The sequence below is a fragment of the Hippocampus comes genome, unplaced genomic scaffold, assembly GCF_001891065.2.
Source record: "Hippocampus comes isolate QL1 unplaced genomic scaffold, H_comes_QL1_v1.1 scaffold360, whole genome shotgun sequence".
In the NCBI taxonomy this organism is placed as follows: domain Eukaryota; kingdom Metazoa; phylum Chordata; class Actinopteri; order Syngnathiformes; family Syngnathidae; genus Hippocampus; species Hippocampus comes.
The window spans coordinates 173,493-195,305 of record NW_017804810.1 but is presented as its reverse complement, the minus strand read 5'-3'; the positions used below and the strand labels follow the sequence as shown (position 1 = coordinate 195,305).

The 21,813-nt window shown below is 45.8% G+C and overlaps 1 protein-coding gene across 1 annotated transcript in view; it reads right to left on the bottom strand.

The window, feature by feature from the left end:
- The window catches only part of sema5a (sema domain, seven thrombospondin repeats (type 1 and type 1-like), transmembrane domain (TM) and short cytoplasmic domain, (semaphorin) 5A), a 90,226-nt gene that overhangs the window by 3,243 nt on the left and 65,170 nt on the right, over positions 1–21,813 (bottom strand). Inside the window, exons 13-22 of the mRNA XM_019863398.1 lie at positions 21,559–21,676; positions 19,278–19,459; positions 18,683–18,826; positions 16,528–16,675; positions 10,892–11,117; positions 5,862–6,071; positions 4,126–4,296; positions 3,167–3,322; positions 2,312–2,356; positions 1,029–1,240 (exon numbers count right to left, since the gene is read on the bottom strand). Coding sequence (XP_019718957.1) covers positions 1,029–1,240; positions 2,312–2,356; positions 3,167–3,322; positions 4,126–4,296; positions 5,862–6,071; positions 10,892–11,117; positions 16,528–16,675; positions 18,683–18,826; positions 19,278–19,459; positions 21,559–21,676 — 1,612 coding nt within the window. The remainder of the gene's footprint in view (positions 1–1,028; positions 1,241–2,311; positions 2,357–3,166; positions 3,323–4,125; positions 4,297–5,861; positions 6,072–10,891; positions 11,118–16,527; positions 16,676–18,682; positions 18,827–19,277; positions 19,460–21,558; positions 21,677–21,813) is intronic.

The window sequence follows — 21,813 nt, the reverse complement described above, 5'->3', positions numbered from 1 at the left end:
TGGGATGTTGTAGTGAGGTCAGCGGTTAGTAGAATATCTCCAGGCCCCGCATAGACACCCCCATGTTAGCAGAGACAGGCTGGTGGTGCATGGCGGGCTCGTCCAAGGGCAAGAGAACCGAAACGTCTGGCTGCAAGGAGAGGGAGGAAACAACACCAAACCTTTTGCTTCATTATTATTGACTGGACACCAAGTAAGCAATATGCGGCGGCTCCTTTTGCTCAGGATGAAGCTGCTGCTTTGAGAATTAACATCCATCATTGGAAATGCAGCATTATGGACTTTTCGGGAGGAGGACGAGGCTTAGTTTGTCTTTGTATATTTGATCATCGAGCCCATTTAGAAAGACAGACACGGGGGGAAAAATAATAGGCTTTTTTTTTTGTTCTTTATTTTTGTAATGTGATGTGGACTGTCTGTATTAATATTCGCCTCCGTCTGCAAATGAACAGAGTGAATTATGCCCCCGACTCTAATTGCATGACAGATGAATGCTCCCGACACCTTCATGCCTTGATGAAATTACACTCGGAGAGGTTTGCGCTGAGCCAAAGGATCTGTTCTGCCTAACAGAGCCCCTGGGCGTTTGCTTTTTTCGTTCATAAAGTGCCGCTTATGTAATCATCTCCAATTTTTCCAGGTCATCACTGCAGATCTAAAATGCAGCAAGGTAACAGATTATAGAGGTTGATAAAAGCTGGGATGGAGCCGCAGTACCCAGTACGACGCTACTCGGAAATTGTCATAAGCAGAGATCTCCGAGACACAAGTGAGTGTTCCCTGACGGCCCCGAGGTGCATGAATATATTATGAGAAAGCAGAGGTTTGACGTCGACATAGAACAAAGTGACACAGTGAGACGCCAGTGGAGTACATGAAAAAAAGAAAGCCACGCAACGCTTGTCAATCTGTTACAAGGCGAGACGGTGTCAGCGCTCGGCAGGCGGTCGGTCGCGTGACAGTCCCGAGTCATGCAGCGGGAAGTGTACCTCATGGCAGTAACTGTTCGTAAAATATCGAGTACAGACCTTAATGGCCTCCACGGTGTCGTATTTGTCCAGTTTGTTGATGTGGTTGGTGATGCTGGTGTTGAGCGGCGCGGCGGAGATGGGGTGGATGACGGTGGCGTCGTGCGACTGCTGCTGGTAGTGCTGGCAGTACGAATACACCAGCAGGGTGACCAGACATCCCAGAATGGAGCTGCTGAGCCCCACAGCGATCATGTGGAAGAGGTTGAAATCTGAATGGAGGTGAAGCAGAGGGAAGGAGGGAGATTGGAAGCTCAAGCTGCAAATCACGCTCTTATGATGGCCTCATTAAGGCTCGAGAACTTGGTGATGGCGAAGCCTTCTTGGAATCCTTCCATCCTTTTTCGAGAGGGCTTATCCTCATTAGGGTTGCCCATGTGCTCGAGCTGATTGTGGTCGAGAGGCAAGGGTGCAACCTCAAATGGGTGACAACCAATGTAGACAAACAACCATTCATGCAGACATCACAAAAGGGAATGTTAGGTTAGTTGGAGATGAACCTGATATTCATGTTTTGGGAATGTGGGAGGAATCCAAAGTACCTGGGGAAAGCAGACAAAACTTTGTCCGCTGTATTGGAATTTAGCTAGAATGCTAATGGGCGGCTAGAGAAATACTTTCCTCATTTCGTGAGTGATTGAACGCTACTTAGCTGGCATTTATCACTCAATATAAATATGCTGCATTGTTTAGGTTCGACACATCTCCTTTTTGGAGACCATTACTATCGTTTTGATGCATATACAACATTGCATGCAATTCTATAAATATCTGGTAACATTGAGAACAAACGAGCAAATCTTGTCAGTAACTGTCAAAAACTGTCATAAGTGACAGTCACAATTTGGGTATTTGGCTGTGAACTTCCATGACTTGACTCCCAGCTGCCAGTTGTGCACCAACATATGCAAGCGTATTCGTGCGCTTCTTATGAACCTTGAGCACTTTCATCAGCATTCCTGCAGCTGTTGCGGAAGTAAACATGGTTAAAAGAGATTTGATTGATCCCCTCAAACTGTAACCGTGTAGCTACGGTACATTTTACTCAGGATTTTTCTGCACCTGAATTTTAAGTGCGACTGCAGTACGTTACTGGAGGACATGTGTGTGCGTGTGTGTGGCCTAGCATGTAATTTAGACTACTGCAGTGAGATTATTATCAGATCAGCATTTCGGGGGGTGGGATTTATATTCATTTAAGCAGAATTGCAAATTAGTACGCCACATGTAGGTTTTTCTCTCTCTTTCTCACACGCATTCAACGAGATTCACACATCTATTACCTCCACAGCGTCTCTCCTCCTGACTGGAGCGTGCAATGGAGATTTCTGATAAAATGAGAAAAAAAAATAGCAAAAGGTATCAGAATTAGGTCTGGAACCGGCACAAACACACCCCTGCTCGCGTGACAAATTACACCTCCGTTGGCGAATGGCGAGATGAAAGCTGCTTTCAATATGAGAAAGATTACCGGAGAAACTCCGCAAGCTATAATCATGGCCGTGGCGGCACCTGGAGTGTTTTATGAAAAATAGACGTCCTCATTAGAGAAAATGAAGTACAAAACATTTCTAATACACCCCCATTGACAAGCCTTCCTATTAAAGGCGATTGATGAGGAACGAAAATGGGTAATTCCGTAAGACTTTTGCGAAAGTATTATATCCTTGCTAATTAATGCAAAATACTTAACGACCTTTGATTCAGCTAATTGTTTACTCTCGTGATTAATGGAAGTGCTGGTTAGCTTGGAGCTCATGAATAGTGTAAAGTAGTCATTTCTTTTTAGGACTTAGCATTAAAATTGTTGACATAGTTGTTTATGACTAATGTGTTCCATCTTGCTTTAAGGATCCGGCTGTGGAAGAAATCAATGCACAGACGTCTTTTCTTGTTACTTTCTGCCAATAGCAATATGGTTGTTAATGAAGGACAAACTTCATGTACATTTGGCTTGAACAAAGGTGCCATTTCCTCACTTTTTTGGGGGTGTCATGCCTCGACTGATCATACAAATGCCCAGAGTGAGATAAATAAGGCGTATCGTGACATTATTTAGATGACTGCAGTGGGCCTCCATCCTCGAGCTGGATCCTCACTGCCTTCGTCTGTGAATGTGTGTCTTGTGTCAATGGTACCTGGTATAAAGTTGGACTCAGGAGAGCACAGCCTGCTCTCGCTGCTGTTTCCTGAGCACTGATTTCCAGTAGGAAACAGGACATCACAATGACGGACACGCATCTGGGCCCCTCTGGAGTCGCACTGGGACCACTGTGACCAGCTGGACCAGCTCTCTGCGAACGAAAAAAAAATGACAGTAAATCTCCCAGCTGCATTGTGTTGTTGGTGAGGGTCCTTGGTTATGTATTAGTCATGCATGACTGACTTCCACTGGGCCTAGAGTGACTGAAAAGAATAAGCAATGGAATCTGTGATACATATGGATGGGTGTGTGTGTGTGTGTGTGTGTGTGTGTGTGTGTGTGTGTGTGTGTGTTTATATACCTGGACAGGTTTGAGTGTTGCATAGCGCCTCCTCAGTGTGCAGGCCAAGGCAGATGTCCCCTCCGTAAGCAGGCGGGGGGTTACTGCAAGTTCGAGTCCTCATGTAATGTCCGCCTCCGCATGTCACGGAGCACTTGGACCACGGAGACCAGCAGGACCAGCTCCCATCCACTAAAGGTAGCAGAGGAAGGACAAAAGAAAATCATTAGAATGTTTTGGTGTAATTTTGCGGGCAATAAGAGATACAGAAATTCCTACCATACCAAAAGTGAAGCACTATTTATGAGGGCAGGCGGGAGAATTACAAGTTAATATCGTTGACGGACACGCATCTGGGCCCCTCTGGAGTCGCACTGGGACCACTGTGACCAGCTGGACCAGCTCTCTGCGAACGAAAAAAAAATGACAGTAAATCTCCCAGCTGCATTGTGTTGTTGGTGAGGGTCCTTGGTTATGTATTAGTCATGCATGACTGACTTCCACTGGGCCTAGAGTGACTGAAAAGAATAAGCAATGGAATCTGTGATACATATGGATGGGTGTGTGTGTGTGTGTGTGTGTGTGTGTGTGTGTGTGTGTGTGTGTTTATATACCTGGACAGGTTTGAGTGTTGCATAGCGCCTCCTCAGTGTGCAGGCCAAGGCAGATGTCCCCTCCGTAAGCAGGCGGGGGGTTACTGCAAGTTCGAGTCCTCATGTAATGTCCGCCTCCGCATGTCACGGAGCACTTGGACCACGGAGACCAGCAGGACCAGCTCCCATCCACTAAAGGTAGCAGAGGAAGGACAAAAGAAAATCATTAGAATGTTTTGGTGTAATTTTGCGGGCAATAAGAGATACAGAAATTCCTACCATACCAAAAGTGAAGCACTATTTATGAGGGCAGGCGGGAGAATTACAAGTTAATATCGTTAATATCCAATCATATGGATAAATGGCAAGTGCATTTTGGCAGAGAGTAATTCCCCTTTTTCAGGAGCATCCGAGAATTGCTTTTAAAGACCCGCTGGCGCTTGGCAGCTCTTGCGCAGGTAATTGAAGATGCCGTGGCTTTTTGTCATCTCGGCGTAATTTCTCTATCTCAAAGTAACGCGCAAGTCGATTCCTGGCCCTCCGTGACGGATCGTCTCATCTTGGGCGAAGTTGTGAGAAAAACACAAGATTCATTTGTTCCTAAACCAGACGGATGGTTGGCGCGACACCTGTTTTCCTCCTTCAAAGCTTTGGATTAAAGACGATAGGATAAGACGGCGGAAGATCCCAGCTGGTCTCACGCCGCATCTGCCAAAAATGGCATCAGACTTTCAGACGAACACTATTAGGAGAAGCATTTGTATTGCTGCTCAAACCTGAGAGCCCCAACTATCGCTTCGGTGTGATTAGTCTACATCTTGACACAATGTGCTGCATGCACTAGCATGAGGCGGAAAGGTTTGCCAGCCCGCACACGCGGCCGTTTGCGGACTGAATTAACGGGCTGAAACAACGGCACTGATGGCCGCTCACGCCCGTGTCGCCTTTGCTTACTTCCAGCATGGCAGCGTTGAGTAAAACACCTTGAAGGTGGTGCCGATGACGTGCGTAGCCAGACTATTAGCAAGATATCTCAACCCTTTTCTCAAGGGGTGGCAGATGAATATTCTTTAAGACCTGTGCGTTTGATGTCAAACGTTGGGCATTTCCATTGAGAAAGAGCTTTTCCTTCCTCAAGCATCAGATCCTGTTCACCAGAATGCATCTTTTTGCCATGGTTTGAAATGGCATCGTCTCCGGGCTTTTTACGGTGAACAAGGGCTGCCGTAGCCGGCGGCATCACTTATCTGTTATGTAATTACATAGCGGAGTGCCTCAGGGAGGGGCTCTTTTGATTCCTTGGTGTTAATTGGAGTTTTCATCACAGCTTCTCTTTCCGCGTCTGATTTCTTTTGTGATTCCTGAAGATTTGCAAGTCATTTGGCAGCGTGATTTTCTATCACTTTTTTTACTCAAGGGGAAAAGATAACTCAGGTTGGATGAGTGGATGTGTGTATTCATCTGTGTAGGACCGCAAATGAGGGGAAGTAATTGCTTGCCATGGAGACATGGAATCTCGAGTCCTTTGTAAAAGTATACTTTTTTCCTCTTCGAATGACACAGTTGTTCCGCACGGAAAAACAAATCTCATTGGAGATTAGTAGATTTAGTAGTAGTGGGTAGAGCAATTAAACAAATTTTCGGTACCACTGTATTTGAATACGTCGAATACAAAATACTGTTAAACATTTCCAAAGTTATCAGTGAGATACGTCTTCATATTCTCTCTCTGGTGAATCTTTGTGTGCATCCCTTACCGGGACAAGGAGTGGTGTTGCACTCCTGGTACTCCTGGGCGGCCCCCAGGCAGGTCTGACCCCCGTACTTTGGCTCCGGGTTGCTGCAAGCCCGTTTCCTGCTGCGGATGCCACGACTGCAGTCTCTGCTGCACTGGGTCCAAGAAGACCACGAGGACCAGCCACCGTTGACGGTGCGTGCGGAGATCTTGCCCAGATGAAGAACCTCACCTAAAGCACGGACAATTAAGATGACTTCAGCTAAATCAAGAGGTGCACATTTAAAACTTTCTGGTGTGACTACGTCGACAGAAATGGCGACGCGGGAATGATGGATTAGAAACAGCCGCGGGGCTGTTGTGTATCGCGGTGTTCTCCGCAGACCTCATTTCTATTTTCTGAAGATGGATTCAGTAAGTGAAGTGCGGCGTCTTGTGTTCATCAAACAACATCAGTTTCCATCATTGGTGCTCTCATGCGGAATGAATCACGGAATCAGAAAGTGAAATTTTTATTAAACTGTAATTACCACATGCATTAATCAGCGTTGTGAAAGTGCTGCGGCCTGTGAGAGGCATTGAGCACTACGGGGAGGAATCATCTGGTCTCTCTGAATGAGAAGCCATCTGTCCGAGTCAATGATAATCACCTGCAATGAAATTACAGTGACTGTCCAGGCCACTGTCGGATGAGTCATTCATTCCTTCAACACTTTCTACTTTGACAGACGATAATGCAGCTCCGGCTCTCAAAAGCCAGGCTTAATTTTGGTCAATCTTCTTCATCATCATCATCTTCTTCAAGGCCTTTTATTTTTGTACCTTTCTTCCTCCTCTTGTCTATTTTTGCCATTGAAGTTTTTCCCCGCCCCACACCCATTACCAAAACCGGAACCCGTTTTTTCCAGCCCTCGGGCTGCCCTGTAATCTCGGGGAGACGCAGTGTTTACCTTGCGCTAGTCCTCAACCCCTTCATAAATATGGCCGACCTTGGCAGCTTACAGCCTCATCACCTCACAAGCTGACGTGTGCACCGATCGGGCCCGTCGAGCTGTGCGCTCTTTATGGAGTCTAAGCGTGCAGTGGCACGGGCTGACCCGCCTGCAGCTGTGACCTGATACTCTTCATCCAGATTTCTTTCAGGGGCACTTAAGGAACGGCTGCTCGTGACTGTTACGTTGGCGAGCTCTGTCATGTTTCATCTCATCAATGCGGGCCTTCACATAACCGGGAACGTCTCCTCTCATTGTCACAGAAAAGGTTTGCTAGAAGTCACGCCACCATTTTTATCCATCTACGAGGGTCGTGCCAGAACCTATCCCAGTTTTCTTCGGGCAGTAGGCGGAGACCACCCTGAGCTGCTTGTCAGCCAATCACAGGGCACACGTAGATGAACAACCATTCACACTCACAATCGCACCTGGAGACAAGCGATCAGTCAACCTGCCATGCATGTTTTGGGAATGTGGGAGGAAACCAGTACCCGAAGAAAACCCACGCAGGCATGGGGAGAGCATGCAAATTCCATACAGGAGTCAAACCCATTTTCTCACTATCAAAATAGTGACATCTGTGCACAGCGTCCAATTTAAGTTTTTTTGATTTCACATACTGTACGCCCACTAGTGAGAAAGAAGTGTCCTAGATTCAGGGCAGCACAGCCATTTTCTGTGTGTGTGTATGTGTCATGCTATTAAATGTTGTGTTGTGGTTGGCCACAGTGGAACCATGCAACAGAAATCTCGTGGCTGCCCTGAGACGTGTCAGGCGGCAGCCTCCTCAAGGGAAGCTTTTCATGGAGGAGCCAACTAAAGAGAAAGCAATTAAAACTCTTCAAAGGGCACAGGGGTGTAATAAACAGAAGACTCACCAATAGCCATGAAATACACAATGATGTTCACAAAAGTAATGTGACACCTGGTCGTTACAGGAAGTGGAAGAAAACATTCAATTTGTTTTGCTACAAAGGGGATGTGGCCCGTCAAACACAGCGACAACAAAAAAGGCTGATGGAAGACTGTTGGAAGCTACAGAAGTCCAACTACTTCACGGGTGATGCTGAACTCCACCAAGGGTGCCTTTTGACGCCGGTTCCGTTCACTATTATAGCAGATATTTGCAGATCAAGTGTGGACGTAGGACAAGCTGCAGGAGCAATGGCTCACAATTGGGACACCACTGCGTTCCCCTGATCAAACTGAAGGTCCCTGTCTCGGCTTCCCTACTTGGATTGCTGCCACCCAAACAAGCAGAATAAAACGGCCGGATGAAGGGACTAAAGCGTGTCTTAGGATCATCCACATGGTGTTATGTGGGATAGGAATGGAGCAACATTTCATCCCAATTATTAGTTGCTGCTTGAATTTCTTGAAGCCGTGAATGTGACATGTATTCAAAGATATCAAAGTTGCCTCATTCCAAACACGTCTGTGGAGTTTGGTCTTCAAAGGAAGAAACAACACCACCACCACCAACGTGAAAGCTGCTGGGGGTCACATTAGATTGCTTTGGAGGGTACAGTAACAAATGCGATATCCCGCTGGTCCGGCTCCACTGTACGCTTGTGTTTTGTCGAACCATCAGATTCGTCACCCATATGGGTTCCATCAAAGCCTGACTTCAAGGATGTTAAATCACAATGCCAACCCAGCAATTCTTTTCATATGTTGGCTTATCGTTTATGTGGCCCGCTAGTTTGTCTGGTGAGAATCGCTTGATCTCAACTTCTGACAGACGGTTGGCCCTCACCAATTGTTTTTGCCGCATAGAACTTCTCCTGTAACTCCATGCTGACAACGTTGCGGTATTTAAAGATGAGTGGAAATCATTTGAAAACAGATGCTCATGGGAATAAATTACAGCTAGAATGCAAAGGTATGCTTTTGAAAAATCCAGGTTGAAAGGTTTTGCTTGAGTCGGAGCGCACGGTGCAGATGTGGGCCTCAATTTGATGGTTTTCAATGTATCAAATATACAGCAAGAAAAAAAGAACAAAAGCTATTGAGAAGCAAGACGACAAGGTCAGCTTTTTTTGGTACTATTGTCAAAAATACGCCTTTTTTCTCCCCTGGAACTTGAGGCCCGAGCAGGACGCCATGGAAGCAAAACCCCCCCAAAATATCCATACAAAAAAATAAATCCGTTTATCATAAACATATGAATCATTCTGGTAAATGGAATGGACATTTACACTATTCATCTTAGATTTGTATTCATTAAAAAAAAAAAAAAAAAAAAAAAAAGTCCTGGAGAAGACCCGTGATGGAAAACTTCAAATAAACTGCGCGCACTTGTAAGCTAAGCCCGTTCTGTTTTCTGTGTTGATAAAAGCGAGTCAGCCGTATAAAGCGAAGCGTGCTGGCTGAGCAGAGAGGGAAAACAAAGCAGAGACAATAAGGATAGCGCAACGGTTATCATCCGTCAGCACTGGCGTGCGTCGACCAAGTCTGTGCTGTGTGGAAAAGTAATCTGTTGCCCACAAGAGGGTCCTGGCCCTGATAGCACATCAGCTCAAGTGAAACGCGTCAAGCCTGCTGACATCCCGCACTTTCTCCAGGGGAAACAATGAAGCCATCGCTCACCAAAGCGAGCTGACCAGGGAATAAACTCACAAGCTTCCAAAGCGATGGCTGTGGGTTTCTTCTCACACCCTGAGAAGTCATGGGAAATAGTGGCCAGAAAATATAATTTTCCATAAATCCTTGCAAAACAAAAACAAAAAATGTCACTCACACAAATTTAACCAAATGAAAAGAATACATCCGAAATGGGCATGAAGCAGGACACCCTGGCTTTGATTCTGACATCTGGGCTTTTAGCCATCGCAGGTTCCTACAAACTCATTCATTGCTATCATTAAGCTATGAGCAATCACGTGAGTCAGCACAGTATGCGCTGCAGTGTAAAAGCTTTTAAAGAAAAAAACTGTCACCATTTATCTGCTGTCATAAAAACGGATACACATCTTAACATGAGTCAAGAGCAATAAAGGCCCTTCGTGCATCACCATCACGTGCGCATCACATGATGACTGTGTGAGATGAAAGCATGTGAGCAATTTGTAGAAGCCCACACAATGTGGCGGCGAGGCAAAAGACGTCCCGAACAAGATGATGTGATGGGAGATTAGCGGAGCAGCCAGACAGCGTGTTAAGGAGAAAGCTTGTAATGAATCGGCTTCAAATGAGAAACCAAAATGAAGGCCATAAACTTGAAACACGACTGACCGTGAATGGAATCGGCTCGTAAACATCTATTTTCATTCTGCATACGAGCACATAGATTGTTTTTTTTCCCTGCCTGATTTGCGAGCCGCTAGGAAACGACCTGATTTCTCTTGAGGCGCATCTCAGTGCTGCATCACCAGACGTGAAGAGGAACATTTTGGAAAAGATTCACACCTTGTTTTCCATATTGTGTCAAGGCCAATAAAACGCCACCGGGATGACGGTCATTCAGCTGCTTTCTCTGTCCCAGAACACAGTTTCGATGAGCACAAATTATAGACATGGCCCAGTCTTTCTGTGGCTTTTTGTCTGAAAAGGAACGGGATAAGATGCCAGCTGCAGGTCGTGTGAAAGGGGCTTGTGTTTGTGGGTAGAGCCCATTTCTTTTTGGCTTCCTTTCTATGCTCTCCACACACATTTTCTCCTTCGATGGAATGATTGCGTGGCAGCGGATAGCTTGGATGCCTCTTCTTTGCGAGGTTCTGGGTTTGAATCTCGCCCCACCGCTTCACCAAATGTCAACTCGCCCGCTACCCGAGTGAGGACAAGTGGTTCTAGCCTCACCTTGGATTAATGAAGGAGTTGCTCCAAAATACCTTTGCCCAAATTGTTCATCATATCAGAGATTGATGGAGCTTTAATGTAAAGATTGGCTTTTGGGTGGAAGTTAATTAACATGTCTGACGCATTGGCCTGTTGATAAATGACAGAAGCTGAAAAATGAGGGGTTTTTTTTTTTTTTTTTGGAGTGAAAAACATGCAGAAAGACAGCGGGGCTGCACCAAGGCAGAAAAATCCAGCGGGCGAGGCAGCAATAGCTTCTCACCATCAGTGGAGCAGCCCGTCGAGCCGTCGCTGGAGCAGTAGCGCATTTCGATTCTCTGCCTGCCCACCTCCAGCAGGCTGGCATCCGGGATACGATGTTGGCACGTGTAACGGAAACGCTGCTCATAGTGCCCGCCATTGTCGGAAATGTTCACCGGTGTCCACGGGGTCCACGGAGTGGTTTTCTTCAGGTCAGGACAAGGCTGGGAGTTGCACGACTGGTACTCCTGCGGATGAGGGGAGGGGAAAATGTTTCTATGCGGTAGGTTGGAGAAGATAATCACGAGTCGTTAAAGTGACAATTACGCATGAACATTTCAGAGAGAAACGATTGCAGTATTTTCCAAGCCGAGTAAAAACACCAGGCAATTGCTCCGAAAAATTCTCAAATGCGATATTTGATGTTGAAACAAAGCGCCCTTTCAAATATTTCATTGCCGCTCATCCTTGAAAGGCAGCTGATTCTGGTTCTGGGTGGCTGATGCCGCTGATATGGCAGTCTGCCCCGCCAAAATATCCGCTCGGCTGGCTGGGGCCCGATGAGGATACCTTCCCTTCAGACACCTTCACTGAACATAGCGAGACGCAAACAAAGCAGGCAGAAAAGGTCATTGATGGAGTTCAGAGGCAAGTGAAAAAAAAAAAAAGGGGAGAAGGGGAGAGCAAAGGATGCGAGGCGAGGAAGAGAAACCATGGAGGTAGAAATGAGCCGCTTTCTCCTGTCTGCATCTGGCTATAAATATGAAAAACACATCACTGAAGCTCACAATGTGAGTCACATTCAGGAACGTCGTGAGAATGTATGGCCTTAAATTGCCTCCACCGGCTTCCATTAGGACAAGTGGTCAGAAAATAACATTTGTGGCGCTGTATGGGATGATAACTAGAGTCAGAAGATAATCACGGCGGTTCCATGGCAGAAGTGAAAGACCGGCTGCTATTTTCCCCTTGCAGGCTTGTTTATTTATGCTGAATATGCCTTGAGTGACTGCTAGACCTTGAAAAAGAAGATAAGAGCCTGGCGGATAGTCGTGTGACAGGTCACAAAATTAGGTACACCTGCACATTCAAATCTGATTCGATAACTTTAATGTTACTGCTGCACACCATACCCGTTTCTTATCGGGAAAAAAATGTTAAGTGACCTAAAAAGTTGTACGATTCATTGTATGCAATTCAATTGGAAACCATAAATGTTTCTTTCCCCCTTAATACTAACATGGCAAATACTTCTGCTCTAAATGAGCATTGTTTTGCCTTGGTGGAGGTCAACTCTCACTTTACTTTTGGTTCAGTGCCTTGGGCCCTGTTGTGGGAAAATATTTTTTATTATTACTGTAATAAATGGCACCCAGAGTGGTCGTCGTCATTCTTGCAGGGAGGGTACGCTGCATCTAGTAAACAGCACATGGTCCTCTGATGAACTAAGAAGCTTCTGTGGCACTTATACTGAGCAGGAGCTGTCTTGTGCTCACAAACATCCACATTTTAGTTATTTGGAACAAGTCGTGCAGAATAGCCTTGGGATACAAACTGCGGCACCAAGTCTGAAGACAACTAATTATCTGCTCACGTGTGGCAGCCTATTCTGCACGAAGTGGACACCACTCCTCATCGTCACTTTTACTTCTTGTCTCATTCCATCCATCTCTGTATGCTCTCTTTTACAGTTCATAACTCATCCCCACTTCTCGGTCCTCCTTCCACCATCTTTCGATCGTCACACTTTCCCCCTCTTTGAGAGCCAAGGTTATAAACACACTGGCGAGATTGAGATTCCGTTAGCGTCCGCGCTGATCGAGTGCGTCACGTCCACTGCACTTCCTGCCTCTTTCCATCTAGTGCCGTAATCGCCGCCACACATTAATATTTAACATGATTCCACACGAGCCGCCACCTGTCTGTGGTCATCAGACACAACAAATCCGCAGCTACGCAAAGGCATCCTTCCTGCCTTTCAGGCGCCCGCAGCAACTCAACTACAAGAAAAAGCTCACGTGTGGACAAAAGCCAGATAAAGGTAAGTGGTCTGTGGGTGTTACGAGTTGTTAATGGTTGCCAAACACAGTAAATATTTCATGAAACTTTGCTGGTATGCCCCCTCCCACCAATGCTCTCAAAGGAATCATGTCAAGGCAGAGACCTAAGGAGATTACATTACTGGGCTGAGAGCTAAACTACATTCAGTGACTCAAGAGGCCGTCTTAACTACTGCTTGTATATAGTTTATAGCAACATGGTCAATGTATAGCTCATAAATACATCGCACTGACTGAACCCTCATAAAGAGCGATGTGGCTTTGCAAGAGGTGAAATACTTTGATTCTAGAGATTTCCCTGCATACCCTAGAGTACAGGTAGCCAAATACAGTATAAATCGTAAAGGACTGACAAGTGATTTTTCAAAAAGTCAAAAGTCCATTTGAGGTATTTGAGGCTATATTGCCATCATGCTGCATTTAGCAAAACAAACATGGACACAAATTAAATGTCATTTCCCTATAGACATGAAAATAACAAGGTGAACCAACACAAAGCACGACACCGCGACATGAACCCAAAACAAATGTATAAGGAGCACGCTCGTGACGTCTTTTCAAAAGAACACAAAGGAAATATGCATTGGGGCTTCGCACATGTGTGTGTGTGTACCTGGCGTTGTGGCAGGAGAAAGTATGCCTGGTGTACTCATTAGGTCTTTTTTTGTGGATACGGTACTCTTGTGCTCGGCCAGTTGGAGGTGAATAATAACAAGTCTTGCCCGTCTAACCTCCCGCCATGATTACACTAATTACGCTGCTTATTGGTGTTTCTATGTTGTTGCATGTCGAGGTTGTGCTGTTGCCTATTTACGTACACACCGGCTCCCTGACATTTAAGACAAACTTCCAGACGTGAAATTTTTGTGCGGCTGGTCCTCTTCGGAGGCTTTATCAAACGCCATCGTGTCCATGGCGACGGAGCCTTCCTTACATCTCCATGGCACATCAGTTTAATTAGCACCGTCTCATCTCTGCAGCGCACTTTGTCAAACACAGACCTCGCCCTGCGTGACCTCGTCATGGAGGATGCAGTTGCCCAGGAGATGAACTTTTGAGTAATTTCCACGACACGGTGCAAAGTTGCAATCATGTACAAATACATACCCGCAAATATTCATTTCAACCATTTAGATTTTGCACGACATCATTCACCAAATCCAACCAACTATCTAAGGCCTTCAGAATTGCAGATTTTCCAAAGCTTGACGCCAAATTGGTTAAAGATTAGTTGCTTCTCCAACGTATGTATGGGTCTCTATGCAGTACGCCGTTGCTGTTAAGATGTCAGTTTCAGCTCTCTGGCTTTTCTTGACAGCATGTCGGGCAGGCTGTGCGATTTCAGTAGTAGTGAGGAAGCAATCCTGATTGTCAGTGGACGTCGCTGCGGCATGAATAATTAAAACGTGAATTGACATCCCTCCCCGCTTGTTTGGCTGTTTGGGTGACCTTCATTTGCAGAACCGTTTCGCAATCAGCCATGCGTGATTTGCAACGCGGGGTAACTGTAATTACCGGGCTGAATTCCACAAAGATCTGACTGACATTCACATTCGATGATAGATCAATTGTCCATAATTACAATAGTTCATGATGTCCGCACTTGATTACAAAACACCCCCCACTGTGACTGTTTAAGAATTCAACTTCTGTGACACGTCTATGAAAAGTTGATGTCCACTTTCCAACACACTCTGAACCCTGATATCCGTACGTCGTTAAAGTGACAATTACGCATGAACATTTCAGAAAGGAAAAAAAAAAAACCTTTGGCCATGATGCCGTTTTGTCAACCAAAATCTGAATCTGAATGGAATTCGAACTTGATTACAATGTGATTCAAAGTGCTGGGTCCCTTTGTTCTCCCTGAATTTGAATTCTTGACGTTCATTGAAGACATTTCCGGATTTGTGGGCAGCTTTGTGAAGTCCCTCTTAATACGCTCCATGAACAGATAAGACGCCTCACTCGGCTGTCGAAAACGCATCGCTTCAAAATCAGTCCAGACTTTCCGCTTTGGGAAACACGAGTGTTGAATGCTGAGCTTCTCTCAAAATCCATTTGTATAGTCTACTATTAACATCGCGACATTCCTTGAATAGATCAGAGCAATATGGCTGATGCGTGGAAGTGGCTATTTTGACATCTTGAGCGCTAAAGAGAAAGCGTTAGGGGCAATAGCGTGTGACCGCGCAATGGAAGTGGGGAGGTGCCGTTTCCATTTGCGTGATGTTGTGTAGCAACTAACATGTCATGGTCAATTATCAGTCTGCGGGGCTGAGGCTACCAGGCTGTGAGGGAGGCTTCATAATACAGTCGGAACTATTGTTTCCATCTTATCAAACGGTCCATTAGATACTGCTTAGGGTGGCCTTTTTCCACAAATTTAGTCGACCGGTGTCTCTTGTGGTTAGGGGGCATCGTCGTAGGTTGTAAGTAACAGCCGAAAAAGGGTTACTTTGACGCTACAGTATTTTTTTTCCTCCCAATTTGAACTCTGTCCGTGTCTCAACCGTTGCTAACTAAAAGGACTCAAATTAATTTGTGCCCAGTCTTAAGACTTTACCTTGAAACAGCTTTGATTAGCTTTGCGGGAGACTATGATGTGCTCACCCTGCAATGATTTGCATCCATGTTGGAGCAACTTGGCATGTTTGTCATCATCCTTTTTTTTCTTTTTTGATAGAATTTAAAAACACTTGCTGTTCTTCAATATTCAGAAAACATACATGTACAAACAAAAGCCCGCTCTCGAGTCGACACCTCCACCCGTATTTCCCTCCCCTGCCCCCCGGCTATTCTTCACAGTAGTAGGTCAAAATAAATCGAGACACCGACGCCGTTGCTGGAAGGTTAACTTCTGAACGACCTAGTTAGGAGAGCTGCATGTAATGAAGAAATCAAAACAAAGCCTTAAATGGGATTTCTTTTTTGTCCAAAAGTCCAGTTGACGTCGGTCAAGCGCGCCTCACTCGCTGTCTCTATTCACGGCTCCTCCCGATGTGCTCGTAAAGTTCCTCCAGACCAAACTCATCCAAGCATACCTTGATGGCAGTGGAAGCCCGAGAAGAGTCAAGTTGTCTTTTGTCCATATGGTCAGAACACAGCAGGTTTGAATGGCTTGCTGACGGCGGCACAGTCACCAAACAATTTGCATCCGTCAGAGCTTTTTTTTTCTCTCGAAGCATAACACTCAAATAAACACCGAAGGGGCAAGGAGGAAAAGACACCCACAAATCTCGATTTTAATTTCGGAGATAAAAGCAGCAGAGATGATGTAATTACCACATCACGCAGTCAACAAGAGAAAACGATTCATCGTTCAGCCTGAGCTTTGCATTGTGCCTTTGTTTGGGAACACGCAAAACCTATTAATATGCGGCTTATGGTATTTGTGGTACAAAACGGCTCCCGGCAATATATCGGACGGATGCTTCCGCACTATAAACGTGACCAGTATGGGGCTACGTTCCTTTTCCGTAGCCGGTGAGACCGCTAACCGCGCCACATAGCGCAAACTGAGAGACTAAGAAAAATGTGAGCGGATGGGCAGTGCATCAGATAAACGTTGGAGGACATTTCTTCTCGCATGACGTACCTGGCCACACCCGGGACAGTCGTTGCCATTCTCACAGGTTCGCCGGCGCGACTGGATGCCGCCGCCGCAAGGCACGTTGCAGCGTTCCCACGCCGACCAGGCCGACCAGTAGACGTGTGGCGGGCAGGGCAGGTTTTCGTTACAGTACCTGACCAAGAAAAAGGGAGCTGTAATACGAGCCGCAGTATATCCATCCATGCATGCGTTCATTTTCTCCACAGCCTCTCATGGGAAGCCGACGCCTGTCCCAGCTGACTTCAGGCAAAAGGTTGCTCGTCAACGACAGGGCATATCTCGACAGAGACAACCATTCATATCACTGTGTGCTAAACGAAACCACACCTGCAGGGAAGTCAGGTGAGTGTTGTGATTCAATTTACAGATTCAGTGCGGCTTCGAACTCGTGCCGGCGGCTTGAAGTTTGTCTGAAAGTGCTCCTCACAACAACCGCTGTCATTGGAGCTTTTGAAGCATTTGTTAGAAATATATGCCGGGCCTAAAATCCGTAGACATGACACGTACGCGTGTGCAGCCAGATGCGTTGCTAGGCGACGCTGAAACAATGGCCGACTCACTATCCGAGATGGGAGGATTGCCGCAGCTACAGAGTGCGCAAGAAAGCACGCAAGAAAATATCCCCCTGATTGAAGAGCAAAAAAAAAGAATTCAAAATAATGAAGCTAGTGTCTTTATTTATTTTACGGCAGTCACACCAATGCAAAGCGATTCGCGCAAAAACAAAACGAAGCATGACAAGTGTCCTTTGAGTGACAAGATAATTAAATGTGAAGGCATACGATGCCTCCTCCTCAGTGTGTCTCGCCACCAAACTGAAATAGCTACAAAGTCTTCATACCGCAAGGCAAGGATGTCCGTACAGGCATGTCATGTTGACAAATTGGACAAGAGCGGCGCATTGTTCTTCACGTGGCTTGAACGTGGCGTCACCGTGCTCGGGACTTCACGATTGAAATGCCCGCATCGCAACAGACAAAGGAACAACTGACGGATGGATGACAACGCTTCGGGAACGCATTCATCGCAAAATTTTTATGAGACAGGGTAAAAGCAGTTATTTTACAACAACGCTGTCAAGGCTGTCATATAGTTTACAACTTTTCAAGACGCGATAAAACGGCTTTAATTCCCGTTTTGTTGTGTCTTGGCTTGCGTGCCTTTTGGGATAGCTTTAAGTGCTGAAATAGCTTTCCACGCTGAAATGGAATCCTTTCCATTGTGCTATTCCCAAATACTCGGCTCTTCATGGAAAATCAAAAGCGATATTCTTGAATATTGTGATTGGAGAAAATAATCCTTGGAGGGGTCTTCTTTTTCATGTTGACTAATCTGCGTGCTTGAAGTGGGACAGAATGGGGGGACTTGGGAGAGAGAAAAGAAAAAGTGTCAAGAAGAGACTGGATCATAAATGTGTGTGCGCTACGTAGATGAGCTGGTTTACACAAAGTCACGTGCACACAAACGCGCGCAAAACGAGTCACGCCCAAAACACCAATAAAAAAACAGCTTCAGCGGATTAAGAAGTTCAAACTGCGCTTTCATCATTAAAAAAAAACAGGAATATCTAAAATGGCCGCCTGCAGTCTTTGTTAGGTCACGAGTTCGCCAGTTTTTGTCACAGTGTTTTTTGCTCAAGGCAACTGGTGGAGCAGAAGAGCATATCTCAAGGACTGTCGCACCAGGTGGGGCGAGACAAAGATGGATTGAGAGGCGACAGCAGAGATATCCGATAATCGTCATCCGTTTTAGTTGTAATAATAATGTGGGGTGCTCAATTTCCCGAAAGGAAAGGATGAGGAGATGGATCAGTCGTGTGCGCCGCGTAGTTAATCCAGCTACTTTGCTCCATATTATTCGAGTACTAACTTGACTGCGTGTCTATTTGTCGTCCGTGAATCTTCTCTTCACTCTGTACCTAATTTATTTTTCCATTTTGAGCCTCAAACGGCCCCTCACTTCATAACGCCGCAAAATTCATCTATTATCGCCGTCATTATGACTTCACTTGAAGATGCCTGACAGGCTCTCGCGCCATTCATGCGTTGGGACTTGAAATTTTACATGAAGGTCGTTTTGCCATTTTTTCCCCTGCTTTTGAAATCGATTCACAACCAAGACAAGTGGACGTTTGTCGTACCTCTCCTCGCGATTCTGCCCCACACACACTCTGCCGCCGTGACGTGGGGTCGGGTTGCTGCAGGAGCGCTGACGAACTTGAAAGCCAATACCGCAGCTGGTGCTGCAAGGAGACCAAGAAGTCCACGGAGTCCAGGCTCCGTTTCTATGGAGACACACAAAGAATTTCGAACAAATCATACTTTGTAATTCATTAAAAGACAGTGGAGAGTACGTAATTGGCAATTCAATGTTACCGTCTGGTTTTCTAGGCTATTCCCATTCCTGTGTCAGCCCAATTGTTCTTTTTCAGGTTTTACATTCGGAATTCACTTGAAGGACATTGTAGAATAAACAGACGGCAAGCTCATTTTGTGCCGAAAACTCAATATGGAAACCAAAAGCGTTTCATTTCAATTGCCACATTCTCAAAAAGTTGGGAAAGGTGCAAAAACGGCACCAAAATAATTGCCTTCCAAACAAAGATTGAATTTGTGATCCTCATTAACACATCGCAGCCCCACATTAAGTGGAAAAGCATTTGGAGCATCGTTTCCACCTCAGCGCACAGCAAATGGATGAGCATTTTTGCAGTCAATGCATCGGACGAAACTTGCCTGGAGCAGTTGGCGACCTCAACGCTGATGCCGTGACACCTCTGACCGCCACACTGAGGAATGGGGCTATCGCATGCGCGCGTCCGACATAAGCAGGACCCCGCGCTGCCGCCGTCATTGTGGCTACAAGCCGACCATCCCGACCAGGCGCCAAAGCCGCCATCAACCGTCACATTACGGACCTGTTGGCAATGAAAGCGGATGACGTCAAAAGCTTGAAAAAGAAACTGGCCTTGGGAGCGCGTTGCTTGGCAGGAAAACACAGGCGGAGGCCGGTGAGCGCGACACTCGAAGTGTATTTTCCCCCAGATAGGCGCAAAACACCATCTATGGCATCTAGAAGTAGTCAGGCGTTGGCAGGCAAGTATGCGGCAACCGAGGTGTGCAGTCTGATGAAAATGCGTCTCGGAAGATGATGTTCCAAAATGCACGCAATGGACACACACGGAAGCACAGCGATATGAGAAAATACACGTTTCCACCTCGGCGCACAAGCACACTCTGGACAGTAGCCAGCGTAATAGAAAGGAGAAACAAAATGGAATGAAACTGCAAGGTTGTTTTCTCAGCGGAACTCGAAATGACAGGAAAGCTAAAATGAGCCAGGTTGACACATTAAAAAAAAAAAAAAAAAGGTTAAATATTTCAAATATGAATTTTCACTGATCGTCCTGAAGCTTCGACCGGATTTTTCCTTGATGGATAAGAGACATTACAACGCAAACGCATGCTTTGTGTATCTGTGTTTGTGTGTGTGGCCCAAGATTTCATACTTAGAATTGAACCTCAAATCCATGAATGAATGCATTCAATACATTTTCATCTGTGCATTCTTGAGCGAGGTTAATATTTTACATATCCGCGGTCTGCGAAATAACATGTGGCTGGGTGTTAATTGAAAAGTGCATCTTGGTACCTCTACTAAAGTGAAATAACTGGTCATTATTATGATTTATTTTTTTTCAGAATATTGCAATGTCTTAAAGAAAAAAACTGCGATATGTCAAACAAAAATTTGTTGCTTTGCCATTTTCCATATCAAGAGTCTACGTGGCTCTACAGTTTTGCCGCTTTTCACTTAATTGCGTGTGTACAATGGCAGTGACGTCTCACACTTACACACGCTTAAAGACGTGAAAGTACAAGTCGTGACTGGTAGATTGACTCTTTCTGTGCAATGCATGCATCCAAAGTCAAGGCACCCACTCGTGAATTTCTTCTTTATTTAAATGATGGAAAAAAGGTTTTATGTGATGAGATACGACTCCTGAACTGCTCCAGATGATGTAGATGACACACTATTGATCGTGAAAAAGTGGACAAAGTTGCAGGTACCAATTGCACGTCAGTGTGCCCTTGTTCGTAATCAGTCCGAGCGTTTTCAATCTACCTGCAGATGTAAGCGCTGCATTTTCTGCTCATGTGACAAATTTCCCCGCAGTATTTCCAAACTGAATTTGTGGCGCCATAATGGCAACGTATTAATCCTACTTGCAGATGTGTCTTATGCAGATGCGTCTATTTATGCATGCACAAACCTGTGCGGACGCATATGAAGTCATCTTTATCATTAGCAGCATCTCGACACGAATGGCGATCATTTAAACGCCGCACACAGAATACTGACACTCATTCGTTTGAATGATTTGGATGCTGAGGGATAAAAAAAGTGCCACAGGTTTTATGCAAAACGCCCTCATTTTCTATGCAAGGGAGGCCGTGAGGAAGTGTATCGAGGGGCCAACCGGCTGTTGTACGACTGCTCAAGTCGCTGCCGCAGCTTCTGTCGATTACGCCACAGACTGCCTGCCCTGACAATTGTGTTGGAATGTGCGCATGCCGTTATGTTATGCGCTCTTTCCTTAAGACATGTTTGAAAGACTGACAATCTGCCTGTGAACATGCGACACAGCACGGAACAGCCTCCTCCGGTCGTGAAAATCACACGAGGGATATTTCTCAAAAAGCGGCGCGGCGCTGAAAATATTGAGCGGTTGTCGCTCCCCAAATGGTGACGAGTTTGAAGAAATGTGGAGAAGCAGCCAGAGGTGAATGATTTGAGGAAGCGCGCCTCCGAGACATGCCGCTCCCGTAAACTTTGCTTGTTGGTTCCCAGGATGCCTTTCTTTGGAAAGGATACCTCGCTCAGTCGTATTCTTGGGATGAATTGAGTGAATGCAGAGCAACTCGAGCGGACGTGGATGGAAATATAAGATTCATGCGGATGGATTGACTTTTTAAAAGAGGAAAGCGGCAGCCCCAAAATGTGACGGATACTCACGGGGCACTTTGTAATGCTCTGCTCCCATTGGCTCATTCTGGCGCTTTCTTCGAGCGTGGTGCATTTCTTCAGCAGGAGATCCCAACCACAGTAAGGGTCTCTGGCCCCCACGCACGCACTGGCAAGGGAAAAGGAGGCTTTTTAAAACAAAACACATTCTCATTCATCTGTCACATCTTGCATAGGTCCAGAGAGAGCAGAGGAAGAAGGAAAAGTGCCTTGCAACCACTAACTTTACATAACACCCCCCCCCCC